The sequence below is a fragment of the Balaenoptera acutorostrata genome, chromosome 2, assembly GCF_949987535.1.
Source record: "Balaenoptera acutorostrata chromosome 2, mBalAcu1.1, whole genome shotgun sequence".
NCBI lineage: Eukaryota > Metazoa > Chordata > Mammalia > Artiodactyla > Balaenopteridae > Balaenoptera > Balaenoptera acutorostrata.
The window spans coordinates 182,342,001-182,355,354 of record NC_080065.1 but is presented as its reverse complement, the minus strand read 5'-3'; the positions used below and the strand labels follow the sequence as shown (position 1 = coordinate 182,355,354).

The following is a 13,354-nucleotide window of genomic DNA, read 5'->3' as shown; positions in this document are numbered from 1 at the left end:
TGAGTTTCCAAGTTGTGATCGTGGCCTTTCCCCGCACTCTGCCCTGTACCGTCCACCACCAGGTCCTCCCGGTTTCCTTCTTAACCTGTTTCCTGCCGTGTCCCCCTCCCCCAGCCCTGACCACTGCCTGCCTCCTGCCCTTCCTGTTAGCACCTCACCACAGCCACGCACGGCCCGGCTGGAAAGCCCGCCAGGCTCACCACGGCCCCTGGCCTTTCCACATGCCCCACAGCCATCCTCTCCTGTGATATCTGCCCCCGCACGCGCACATAGTACGCTCCGTGCTGTCCCCCAGCATCTCCCACACACCCACCCAGGCCTCTCCCTTGCCAGATGGATTTCTGTTCACTCTTTGATTCCACCCAGCTGCCACCTCTTCCAGGAAGCCTTCCTGGATCTGCTATCCCAAGCTGACTCTGGCATGCCCCCCAGCTTCCCCCGCCCGCCTCTGCTCTTGCTCCTGCCCTCTGTTTATCAGCCCTTGGAGGACAGGGCCGGGTCTCACTTGTTTTGGGGTCCCCGGCTTCCAGCCTAGTGCCTGGCATCTTCCACGTATTAGCTGAGCTAGCCAAGCTCTGTGCCCCGTGCTGAGGGCGGCACACCCATCTCGAGGGCCCCGCCACTCAGAGCTGCCAGGACCTGTGGTCCCTAAGTGAGCCAACATCTGGTCGTGGAAACAAATAAGACGAAACGTCCAGACGTCTTCTCCAGGCACGCCCCTCAGCGCCGCTGGAAGTCAGCGCTGGGAACACTGGCTTAAGAGGCGAATCTCCTTAATCCCGGTTGCTAAGTGAAGCATTGTGACTCAGCTTAATCACGTCCACGGTATCAGCGGGCCTTGCGGGGCTGCCGCTTCCGCAGTCCAGAGCCCTCAGAGTCGGGGACCAGGCTTCGCTTGTCCCGCCCGTATCATGGGAAGGGCTGTGGCTGGACATTCTGCCTGTTTGGAAACCAGCCGGTCCTCTAATCCAGGGTGCCAGGTGGGGCGCCCCAGGGCCCCACCACCACACACACACACAGTGCATCAGGCCAGTGGTCTCTGGTGGCCTCTTTCCTTATGCCCTGAGCCGGTCAGAGTCCTTCCGTCACTCTGGGTGCTGGGGAGGCTCGTCTGGGAGCCCCACCACCCTGTGACAGGCCCAGGGTTGCTGGATCCCAGTGCCATGGGCAGGATGTTTTCATCACAGTCTCTTCATCTGATTGGATTTGGGGGGACTGGGGTACAACCGTCATGGGGCACGTGCGAGTCACAGGTGGGGAGAACTCCCCACATAGATACACAGATAACACGGCATCAGGTGATGGTCAGGACCACGAGGACAGACAGAGCAAGTGAAGGCCTGGGGGCCGCTGGTCATGTGAGCAGAGATCTGAGCACCCCAGGCGGTGGGAACAGCACATGCAAAGGCCCCGGGGCAGGACCATGCCTGGCGTTTGGGAGGAACAGCGAGGGGGCCCGCGTGGCCGGAGCAGAGCGAGCCAGGGGCAGTGGGATGAGGGCGAGAGGGATGAGGGCAGCAGTGCAGTGTCTGTGCTGTGTCTGCAAGTAACCTTAAGTGGGAGGGCTTGTGGGTGGGTGGGACAGGGTCTGACTGCCTTTGGGGAGGATCTCTCAGGGGCTTCTGAAGCAGCGTTGGGGGCTGGGAGGGTACGTCAGGCACACCCATGGTGGGGCAGTTGCAGGTGTCCTGGTAGGGGTGCTAGGGTGGCAAAGAGCAGCCCGGGGTGTGCTGCTTGGGGACGGAGGGGCGGAGGATAGAGTCAAGGATGTGAGGGGTCCCCGCCCGCCCCACGCTGGGCTCTCTCCACTGATGGCGGCCCCCCTCCTGCAGTCCCTACAGACCGAGAAGGAGACTCCCCAGGGCTCCCTTGGGGAGGGCCCCTCGGCCACACCGCCTTCCAAAAGCGGTCAGAAGACACGGCCGCTGATCCCCGAGATGTGCTTCACCTCCAGCGGGGAGAACACAGAGCCGCTCCCCGCCAATTCCTACATCGGCGACGACGGGACCAGCCTGCTGATCTCCTGTGCTAAGTGCTGCCTGCAGGTCCATGCCAGTGAGTGCTGGGCGGGAGAGCCGAGGGGTCAGCCACACACAGCCCCGCTTCACCCTCCCAAGACAGCCACCCTCGCGTCTGCGGGGCAGGGAAGCCCCTTCCTCTGGCTGCTGCTTCGGGCCTATAGCGGGACCTGGCATCATGGGGTGGGGGTCTTGACCTTTGGGGGCAGGTGTCCTGCCCTTCCCCCTGGCCAAGGCAGGACTGCCTGGTCAGCCTCCTTCTGGGAGGTTCCACCGAGGCCTGCTCTCCCCTCCCAGGGCCTGGGAGGCAGCAGGAGATCAGGTACCCGTCAGGGGCTGTGACGCTTTTAAACTCCGCACTTTGGGGCCAGCGTTGGAACTGATGGTAGAGCTGAGATTCTAGAGTGGTCCAGGGGTCTGATTTATTTCTGCCATCGGTGACTACCCTCCCCCAAACCCTGAAGGCCCAACCATAGCCTGAGACAGGAAGATGGATGTCTGTCCCCTTCTTGGGTGAGAGGGGGCAGCGAATGTGAGATTAAGCTCCCAGGACAGGGAGAAAGCTTCCTGGAGCCGCTTAATTTTGCGTGTGTACATCTCTGTCCAGCGCCCGCCCTGCGGAGGCCTGCCCGGAGCTCACTCTGTCTCTCGGATGGGAGCCCGTCTGCTCTGCCCAGCCGGGCCCAGCTGTGAGACGTGCTCCCGGGCAGACGGGCACCCTCGGGTCGGGGTTGGGGGCGAGGGGGTGGGCAGCAGCCGAGCCCACTGCCCTGCCGCTCTCGAGGGGCCTGAGGTCCAGCCATGCAGGGGGAGAGGAGCCTCCCTTATTGCCCTTGGGAGGCAGAATCCTCAGCACGGGCATCTTCCTTGAGCCCTGGCACCAGACAGAGGGGGACGCCCGCAGGCCTGACCTTGGCTGAGGGCCCCAGGGGATGGAGCAGGGGACCAGGTGCGGGCTCTCAGGTACCTTGCTGTCCCTCGGGGCGCCCCATTTCTGCTGCCTTGCTTTCTCCTTGTCCTTCCCCCAGGGACCTCTCGGCACTGGCCAATGGCCCCTCTAGCCCGCAGAGCCCGTTTGGTGGGCAGCGAGCCCCAGCTGGCTGAGGGTCCCCACAGGACGGCTGGGCAGTGACCCCAGGCGAGGCAGGGTCCTGGGGCAGGCCGTGCCTTCTGCCATGGCTCTGGGGCATGGTCCTCTGCCCCTCCTCCACACCCCCTCCCCCCATCCCCCCTCCGCGACTGTAAACCCGGACCACATCCCAAAGCCAACACCTTGGTAACCCAGAGCCTCCGGCTGCGCTTTTGGAAACAGTGGACTCTGGGCCCAGCTCTGCTGCTCTGAACTCCGGGCTCCCCGAGGCCCACTTTGCATCTCACACCACTGCTCGGCCACCTTCCTCTCTCTCAGCTCAGAAGAGCCTGGGCGAGCCTCCCAGACTGGGGTGGGAGGCGAGGGCCAGGCGCAGTCTCCAGACCCGGCAGGGCTCCCGCTTGGGGGCCAGCTCTCCTTCCCCACTTCAGTTTCCAGACTTTTCTCCGGCTCTGTGTGCAGTGGCCCGGATTGAGGTAGAGCGGTTGGTGAGCACAATTGTCCTCAATGCCGCAGCGCCCTTTCCCCCGCCAGGGGGGCCCCGTGCAGCCCGCGGGCAGCCGCGGTGACAGATGCGCTGGCCCCTGTCTTCCAGGTTGCTACGGCATCCGCCCAGAGCTGGTCAACGAGGGCTGGACGTGTTCCCGGTGCGCGGCCCACGCCTGGACTGCGGTAACTCGCCCCTGCAGCTGGGGTGGTGCTCTGAAAGCCGGCGCGGCCCGTGGGGGAGCCGGTCCTGGGCCCCGGGCTCGCCCGATCCCGCAGGGTGACCTTGGGCTGGCGGCCTCACCTCCCTGGGTCTCGGGTGGAGCCCGAAGCACTCTCGGCCCATCGCTTCCTGTGGCCCTAGTTTGAAATGTAAGGACCGCGGGCGGGGGACGGAGCAGGTCCCGGAGCAGCAGGCCGGCAGCCCCGCCCTGCACACCCCTCACCTAGCTGTTGTCTGGTCCCTGTAGGAGTGCTGCCTGTGCAACCTCCGGGGAGGCGCCCTGCAGATGACGACTGACAGGAGGTGGGTTAGAAGGGCCTCTCCTCCCGGGGGGTCCTGAGGGGCGATTCGGGGCGGGGGGCAGGACCGGCAGGAGCAGATGAGGTCCCGTCGGCCTGGCCAGCCGGTGCGCACAATTGTGAGATGACCCCAAGGGGACGGAGCACGCCCGTGACCCCTGACCCCACTCGCTCGGCCCCCCCAGGTGGATCCACGTGATCTGCGCCATCGCCGTCCCGGAAGTGCGGTTCCTGAACGTGATGGAGCGCCACCCCGTGGACATCAGCGCCATCCCCGAGCAGCGGTGGAAGCTGGTAGGGGCCCTGGAGTTCCTACGCCCTGGGCATGCAGGGTAGCTGCCAGGGAGCCAGAAGTCATGATTTCAGTTTGGCCAGCAGTTAACTCTTTGAATAGCCATGGGGGGTACTCGGAGAAAAGCAAGGCTCCCCTCCCCGTCTCTATTTCCAGCTTTTCACACAGAGGAAGCCACCTGCACTCTGCCCAGTTCTTTCTTGCCTAACCTGCGATATGCCGCCAAACAGAATTTTAAGTACCCAATCCAGTTACAGTGGTCATAGAGCAGGGCTCTAGAATGTCTTCATCATGCCTAACTGAAACTTCACATATGTTAAATGGCAGCTCCCTATTTCCCCTACCCCGCCCTTGCGACCATCACTCTGCTCTCTGCTTCTGTGAGTTTGTTTTCTATGCCTTGTGGAAGTGGAATCACGCCGCATGGGTCCTTCTGTGTCTGGCTTTTTTCCACTGAGCATAATGTCCTCAATGTCCATCCATATTGCTGCAAATCGCAGGATTTCCTTCTTTTTCATAGCTGAGTAATATTCCATTGTATTTCTACACCACATCTTCTTTATCCGTTTTGTCGAGGGACACTTACGTTGCTTCCAGGTCTTGGTTATTGTAAACGATGCTGCAGTGAACATGGGGGTGCAGGTGTCTTTTCAAGATAGTGATTTTGTTTCCTTCAGACAAAAACCCAGGAGTGAAATTGCCAGATGATATGGTAGTTCTATTTTTAATTTTTTGAGGAACCACCATACTGTTCTCCATAGCAGCTGCACCAATTTACATTCCCACCAACAGTGCACGTGGGTTCTGTTTTCTTTCTGTCCTCACCAGTATCTCTTGTCTTCTTGATGATAGACGTTCTAACAGGTGGTTTTGATTTGCATTTCCCTGATGATTAGTGATGTTGACATCTGTTCACATGCCTGTTGGCCATCTGTATGTTTTCTTTCTTTTTTAAAAAATTTATTTATTTATTTTTGGCTGCGTTGGGTCTTCATTGCTGCGTGCGGGCTTTCTCTAGCTGCAGCGAGCAGGGGCTGCTCTTCATTGTGGTGCGCGGGCTTCTCTTGTTGCGGAGCGCGGGCTTCTCTTGTTGCGGAGCACGGGCTCTAGGTGCGTGGGCCTCAGTAGTTGTGGCATGTGAGCTCAGTAGTTGTGGCTCACGGGCTCTAGAGGGCAGGCTCAGTAGTTGTGGCGTATGGGCTTAGTTGCTCCGCGGCATGTGGGATCTTCCCGGACAGTGCTCGAACCCTTGTCCCCTGCACTGGCAGGCAGATTCTTAACCACTGCGCCACCAGGGAAGCCCCATCTGTATGTTTTCTTTAGGGAAATGTCTATTCAAGTCCTTTGCCCATTTTTGAACTGGGCTGGTGGCTTTTTTGCTCCTAAGTTGTAGGAGTACCATCACTGGCCCCTCTAAGGAGCACGGCCATCCTTGGGCAGGTGTGGTCTTGCAAGGCTCACGCCTCCTGCTCTTGCTGATAACACACACACCCCTCCCTCATCTGGGGGAGCCTTTGGCTCAGTGGGCAGTAGGCAGACAGTGAGCAAACACTGGCTTCCCTTCCCAGCTCGGCCACCAGCCAGCTGTGTGACTCTGGACAGATTCCTTGACTTCTCTGTGCCTCAGCCTTCCCCTCCATAAAATGGGGCTGCTAACAGTCCCCTGTGTGGGGAGCATCAACTGGGCCATGACAGAAAGCGCTAATCCTGCCATCTGAGCACCAGCATGTGCTCTCGGGTCATCATCGCCTGTGAGTTTGCAGGTGGCCATGCGAGGGACATGTGGGTGATGGGATGAGTCTTGTGGCATCTGGAAGCGGGGTCCTTGGCCAGGGGTACGGACAGCATCTTGGCTGCTTTTCCTGCCTGGTTTATTTCCCAGCTGCCTGGGGCAGGCCTGGCTACTGACGCTCCTCCAGGCCTATAGTGGGCAGGAGGCAAAGAAATGGGGCTGCGGGCACTGAACCCAGCGGAGAGTCCCAGTGAAGGCACAGAGACACCCACCGCGGAGCCCACAGGTGCGGGGCACCCGGGCAGGGCTGAGTGGGCAGCCAGCTGGAGCCGTGTGGGAGGGGACGGACGGGGCTTGGTCAGGAAACAGGGGGCACTGGGGCCAGCGCCAGCCCCGCGCAGTGAGGACGGGCGTTAGGAAGAGGCTGGCGCCTGCGGGTGATTCCTCCAGGAGCGCTGGCGGAAAAGGCCTCATTATTCAGGTGGAGTGATGGTGCGGTACGCGGTGCCGTGATAGATCCTCCCTCCCAGACGCTTTATGGATCATCTGACATTTCCAGCTTACAGCCTCTTCATTACCAGCACTTGTAACGATGAATTAAAAATCCTTTTACACGAGGCTCGCTTGTATTGCCTAATGGAGCCTTGCAAAGAAGCCAGCGGTTAACTCCTGCGTGCTCGGCCGCCCGCCTGCCTTCCTGGGGCCATGTGCGGGCCGCAGGCTCGGGGATGGTCACACCTGGTCATCCGCCCAACTTTCTGTCCCCGTGACTCCCTGGCCACTGGTCCTGGTGGGCGGGGGCTGGCCCCAGCCGGCCGGCGGCCTGAACCTTGCACTCACCCCCTCACCAGGCCAGGTCAGTTTGTGAGGGCCGGTGGAGGCGAGGCTGCCGGGGTGGGTGCCTTGAACCAGCTCTGCCCTCTCATCGGCCCTGCCTTGAGGTGTAGAGGCCTGTGTCACATCCTGATGGGAGGGAAGGTGAGCTGGCAGGGCCATTTTTTTGCCAAAGTGGGTTGGCAGGCAGGCGGTGAGGGATGACGGCAGGGGCCGGTGGGGAAGAGGGGAGGCCGGAGACATAGGACACGGTGCCTTGCGGCCCCCATGGCTGATGGCACACCCAGCCGTGGCCCTTGGCCTCCTCCTGGCCACTGTTCTCCACCGATGTCCACACCCCATCCTGTACCACCCCCCATCCCCACCCCCGCCTCGCTGCCTCCAGTGAGGGAGTCCCAGACACAGGACTCACGCTTAAGGCAACCCTGAGCTCAGCCCTTGACAAATGGCCCGTTGGGGGCCTGGCCCGCATTGCTCATGACGTGGAAACTCGGAATAATGAGCTGCCGCCAGAGGCTGGATTGAACGAGCTGCGTGTCAGGCCGGGCTGTCGGGTTTCTCCCGGCCTCGGCTGTGGGGTCGCGGCCGGGTCTCCAGGGCGGCTGTGCTCCACCTTCCGCTCCCCGCGGAGCCGCGCGGAGCCCCGTCCTCAAGGGCCGTGCTGTGCTGCTGCACCTGCCCCCGCGGGCCAGCCGGAGAATCAGGCATCGACGGCTTAGTAATGAGATATCATTGCCATCGATCGGCGCCGGGCAGCACTCCTGCAGCGCCTTTGCTGTGGGGCTTCTCTGGCTTTTGAATGCGGTGTACAGAGCGGTAAAGGCCCGCTTATTAAATGCCCAGAGTGACGGGCTGCTGGTTGCTGGGTGGCGGCAGGGCGTGGACGTGGGTGCAGCATCCGCGGCCTGGGAGCTGACGCCCAGCAGAGCAGGTCACCCAGGCAGGGCGTTCCCACGGTGAGGGCCCTCTGCCCCTCCTTATGAAGGGCTACACTGCAGCGCCTTTCGTTCAAAATTAAGATAAAATCCCCCATTTTATTTATTTTCTTTAAAAAAAAAATCCCCCATTTTAAAGGGAACATTTCTCTTTTACTGCATTCACAGAGTTAGGTAACCATCACCTCTATCTAGTTCCAGAACATTCTGTCATCCCAGAAAGAAACCCCCTCCCTATTGGGTGACTGCCATCTCCCTCCCTCAGCCCCTGACAACCACGAATCCACTCTCTGTCTCTGTGGATCTATCTGCCTGTTCTGGACGATTCCCATCAATGGAATCACACCCTGTGTGTCCTTCTGTGTCTGGCTTCTCTCACTGAGCATCGTGTTTTCAGGGTCCGTCCACGGTGTAGCGAGCGTCAGTGCTTCTCTCCTTTTCGTGGATCAATCACGTTCCACTGTGTGATTGTTGGTGCCTATTCCAGTCTTGGAAGTGCTTCTGGGGGGCAGCTGTAGGCCGGGTTGGTGGGCCTGGGGTGGTTTGGGGGGCTCTACATCGCGGTCAAGACTCTCCCAGGATGCCTCCACTCAAGGCCGGCTGCCGGGCCTCCGCGCTCCAGCCCTGGGTCTCGGAGTCACTCCCAGGAGATGGACCTGGGGGCGCGGTAGGAGGCCTCCCAGCCGCAGGGGGCGGGGACAGAGGCACCGGGCGGGCGGAGCCCCATTGCCGCCGCCTCTGTCCCCGCAGAGGTGTGTGTACTGCCGGAAGCGGATGAAGAGGGTGTCGGGCGCCTGCATCCAGTGCTCCTGCGAGCACTGCTCCACCTCCTTCCACGTGACCTGCGCCCACGCCGCCGGCGTCCTCATGGAGCCAGACGACTGGCCCTACGTTGTCTCCATCACCTGCTTCAAGCACAAGTCGGGGGGTCACACTGTGAGTGCCCGCCTGCCCTCCGCCCTGTTCCCCTGCCCGCCCGCCCGCCCCCTGGTGTTCTGACAGCCCCTCCACCTCCAGGTCCAGATCCTGAGGGCCGTGTCCTTAGGGCAGGTGGTCATCACCAAGAACCGCAACGGGCTTTACTACCGGTGCCGCGTCATCGGCACCACCACGCAGACCTTCTACGAAGTGAACTTTGACGACGGGTCCTACAGCGATAACCTGTACCCAGAGAGCATTACCGTGAGCAGTGCAGGGCCGAAGGGGGCGGGGCCAGGGGCGGTGGGTGGGGCGAGGGGCGGGCGCAGGCGCAGGGCAAGCATTGCCCTTGGAAAGGGAGGTGGCCGGATCCCTCACAGGGGTCCCGTGCATCCAGGGTCAGCATTGTCCCTGCTGGACAGGCCCAGGCTATAGGGCCCCCGTTGGAAAGCGCTACCTGTTTGTGTAGAAACAGCAGAGAGCCAGGCCAGTCTAGATACGCCTGCAGGCGGGCGATTCCCCAGGGCTGGGGTGGCTGCGGCACCCCCGGCCCGGGCACCTGCCCGCAGCTCACCTTGATAGTTCAAGCTGAGAGTTCAACTGCCTTTCTCCTGGCGGCAAAATCTACCAAATGGGAACTTTCTTAGCCCAGGCGAGTGCAGTGACCGAGGCCGAGGGCGCCCCTTACCCCCCACCCGTCTTCTCTTCCACAGAGTAGAGACTGTGCCCGGCTGGGTCCCCCGTCCGAGGGCGAGTTTGTTGAGCTCCGGTGGACTGATGGCAACATCTACAGGGCCAAGTTCATTTCCTCTGTGACCAGTCACATCTACCAGGTGAGGGGGTCCTGGTTACCAGGTACAGGGATGGGCTGGGGCGGGGCCCTCGACGAGGTCCTGCTGGGGATGATGGCGTTTGCCCGCTAACTGAGAAGGTCAGCACAAGCTGGAAGGTTGTCCAACTGTCCAATATTATTCCCTTTGGAGGTGTCTTTCCGATGTGTATGTGTGTGTGTGTGTGTGTGTGTGTGTGTGTGTGTGGTAGAACATACATAACATAAAATTTACCGTTTTAACCAATTTTTAAGCGTACAATTCAGTGCCCTTGTTTTTTTTAAAAACCAAGTCGGTTGTGAGTTTCTCACCATGATTGTGGAAAAGAAATTATTGAAAAGGGTGGAATCTTTGAAGAGAAACCACCCGTATCCCCGCGAGAAAGATGACAGCTGCTGACCCTGTGCTGTTTCCCATGGCTTGTCTGGCAAGCAGGCCGTGAGCGTGCGGGTGTCAGGCCTCAGCCAGGCCAGGCTGAGCAGCCAGCAAGCTGAACTGTGTCCCCTTGGCAGGTGGAGTTCGAGGATGGGTCCCAGCTGACGGTGAAGCGTGGTGACATCTTCACCCTGGACGAGGAGCTCCCCAAGAGGGTCCGGTCCCGGCTGGTAAGTGGCTGGGGGTGGGGATGAGTGCTGCTGCCTGGGAGAGTGACCCGTCCAGGTGGCCTTGACCTCCTGCCTCGGCCTTTGCCTGTTCTGGGGTGGGAGGGTCAGGCCGGCCGGCGAGGAGGAGACAGAAGCGCCTGCACATGGATCTGAGCTGCAGGTCAGCAATGCATAAAGGAATGGGGGAGACTGGCCTCTTCTTACAGCCTTTCACTGTCTTCTTTCTTTTGTGTTTAATCCAAGGTTTTGAGGATTGGGGGCCGTGGCCATGGGTGGAAGAGCTGAGTCAGAGCTGGTGGGGGTCTCAGACGCCAGGTTCCCTTGGGGGACGGACAGGAGCTGCCAGGCAGACGAGCGGCCTGTGTGCAGCTGGCCTTGCCTCCTGCACTCTGTGGACGGCAGGGCGCCCGTCCTGCTAGGGAGCCAGTGACTGGGAGCTTAGGGCCCTTCCTCTGCCTGATGGGGGGCTCACTCACAGGGTGGGGGTCCAGGCAGAGGCAGGAGGGGCCATCCCCAGTGAGCGTTGTTTCTCAGAACATTGTCATTGGCTGAGGGTCAGCAGCCCAGGGCCCTTGACCCCCAGCAGGGCAGGCATCGCCTCCAGCCAGGCCCCCGAGCGGAGCCTGTATTTTAGTCTGTTCTGGCTGCGATAACAAAATATCACAGACTGGAACTTACACAACAAACTATCTCTCACAGTCCTGGAGGCTGGAAGTCCAAGATCAAGGTATCAGCAGATTCGGCGCCTGGTGAGGGCCGGATCCTGGCTTACAGACACCTGCCTTCTGGTGTGCTCACATGGTGGAGAGAGAGAGCGAGAGAGAGCGCTCTGGGATCCCTTTATAAGGGCACTGATCCCATTCGCAAGGGCTGCACCCTCATGACCTCATCACCTCCTGATACCATCACACTGTGGCAGGGTAGGGCTTCAACACAGGACTCTGGGGGTGGGGGACACAGACCTTCAGGCTGCAGCACCCCATCCGCACTAACCCCAGTGCCGTCTGATCTCCTGCAGTCGGTCAGCACGGGTGCCCCGCAGGAAAATGTCTTCTCGGGAGAAGAGGTGAAGGCCGCCAAGCGCCCGCGGGTGGGCACCCCTCGCGCCGCAGAAGACTCGGGGCGGAACCTGGACTACCCGGCCTTCATGGAGAGCCTCCTGCAGGCGCATTGCTGGCCCGGAGCCCCATTCTAGGACAGCCGGCCGCCCGGCGACCCCTTGGCCCAAGCAAGGCAGGCGCGGCGGGCCCAGGCGTTTGCTTGCTGTGAATCCCTGTCCTCGCCTCTGTGGCCCGAGAGGCTACCTCGGCGACAGGAGCAAGCAGGACGCCACACGCGCCCCCGGACTCAGGGAGCAGGGCCACGTGGGCTCTGGGGGGCCGGCGGGGGCACGCGCCACCCCCTCGACCCAGATTCGTAAACCACGTAAGCTCTTCTTCTCGAAAAGGTGCTACTGCATTGCCTGCCTCCTGAGCAGCCTTTGAGATTGTGACTTCTGTACATAAATCACCTTTGTGAGGTTCTTTCTATAAATACCTATTGTTTAAAAAAAAATGCAAGAAAAAAAGGAAAGAAAAGGAAAAACAAGCCCCAAAGTTGTTTTCTAGATTTGTGGCTTTAAAAACAACAAAACGAAACAAAACAAAATGTCCTTTTTCTCAGAACCAAGATTGCTGCGGGAGATGAAAGCAGCTCGTCTTTTCGTTTGTCGTGTTTTCTGGTCTCCCTGGTCTGTGAGTGGCGGGGATGCACTGTAGCTGCGGTGAGGCCTGGGGGCGCCCAGGGATCCCGGACGGCAGCGCCTGGTCACTCACTCTCTCCCGATCGATCGTGAGATCGAGAAGGTCCGGGTGGCTGGCACCGCCGCCAGCGCCCAGTGGGAGGAGACCGGCAGCTCCCTGGGTGGCCTGCCCCTTGTCTGCGTGGCCTTTTGCAAAATAAACGCTCTCTCCTCTGGTGGCTCTATCTTTTGCTTCTTCCCCTTGGGAGGCCCATCCCCCAGCCGAGGCCTGCGGTGGGCGGCCCCGGGGGTCTGGCTGCGGCCCAGGTGTGCGGCGGGTCTTCCCCGGAACCCGGGGGGCTGGCACGTCCTGCATCCTCTCCGTGCCGCGCGGATCTGCGTGTCCAGGAGAGAGAGCGCGCGAGGGGGACTCGCTGCTTTCAGCTCAGAGGAAATCTGCCTCGTAAGGGTTGTGGGTTGAGTTTCCAGGCAAAAACGTGCTTCTTAGCCCGCCCCGCCTCTCAGCCGCCCCGCTGTCCCCTGTAGAGGAATTGAGGGCGTCATTCGCTTGTATAGAATTTTTTTAATTTAAAAAAAGAGGCTCTAACGGTTGCCAGGCCAGAGAGAACCGTGTAAGGGAAGAGGAGAGCAACTTCCTTGATGGGGCGGGGGCAGGTGCCCTGGAGGGGCGGGCGGGGCGGGAGGTGCCAGGGGAGTCGGCGGAATGTCGGGGTTCCCTCTGCATGCAGCAGCCCCTGCCCCGGGGCGCTGTCACTGTGTTCATATGTAGTTTGAAAATGCTATTTATATTGTAAAGAGAATAAAAAGAAGTGGGCAGACGCCCCTGCGGCCCTGGGTCGGGCGGTGGGCCGGCCCCCGTGGCCGGTCCCTCTGGGTCGTACCCCGTCCGTCGGTCGTGGGTTCCCAGACAACTCGTGCAGACAGGTGGTCTCACAGCAAAGGGGAACGCACACTTGCCCCACGAAGATACATCTGTGTCTGTGTGCGAAAGCAAAAAACAAACCCACCCACCCTGTTTTTTTTCCCACCCGAGATTAAGGATGCGCTGTATTTTTGCCTAATTCCCCTGCCTCTAGGTTCATAATGAATTAAAGGCTCGTGAGCACTGCGAATTACAGCTGCAGGTCGTTGCAGTGTCTTCTTTTCTGAGTGGGCGCCGGGAAGGCGGTCAGCAGTCTCTGGCAGGGGTGGGCTCCGGTCGCCCCCTCCAGGGTGGAAGAAGTTTCCTTCCTGAGCTGGTCATCTGAAACTTGGCTCCACACACACCCTCCGCATCAGAGGCAATCAGGGCCCTCTTCGTCTGACCCACCCCTTGCTTGTCAGGGGCCTGCGGCCACCCTCTCCCCCTGCC

The 13,354-nt window shown here is 60.6% G+C and overlaps 1 protein-coding gene across 2 annotated transcripts in view; it reads left to right on the top strand.

Moving 5' to 3' along the window:
* KDM4B (lysine demethylase 4B) overlaps nt 1-13,120 on the top strand; it is a 142,265-nt gene extending 129,145 nt beyond the window's left edge. For both annotated transcript variants that reach the window (XM_057540634.1, XM_057540633.1), the window contains 9 exons: nt 1,833-2,055; nt 3,704-3,780; nt 4,065-4,120; nt 4,302-4,410; nt 8,660-8,845; nt 8,927-9,091; nt 9,541-9,660; nt 10,170-10,262; nt 11,281-13,120. In XM_057540634.1, coding sequence (XP_057396617.1) covers nt 1,833-2,055; nt 3,704-3,780; nt 4,065-4,120; nt 4,302-4,410; nt 8,660-8,845; nt 8,927-9,091; nt 9,541-9,660; nt 10,170-10,262; nt 11,281-11,457 — 1,206 coding nt within the window. In that variant the 3' untranslated portion in view covers nt 11,458-13,120. The remainder of the gene's footprint in view (nt 1-1,832; nt 2,056-3,703; nt 3,781-4,064; nt 4,121-4,301; nt 4,411-8,659; nt 8,846-8,926; nt 9,092-9,540; nt 9,661-10,169; nt 10,263-11,280) is intronic.
* Nucleotides 13,121-13,354: the final 234 nt, after the last annotated feature.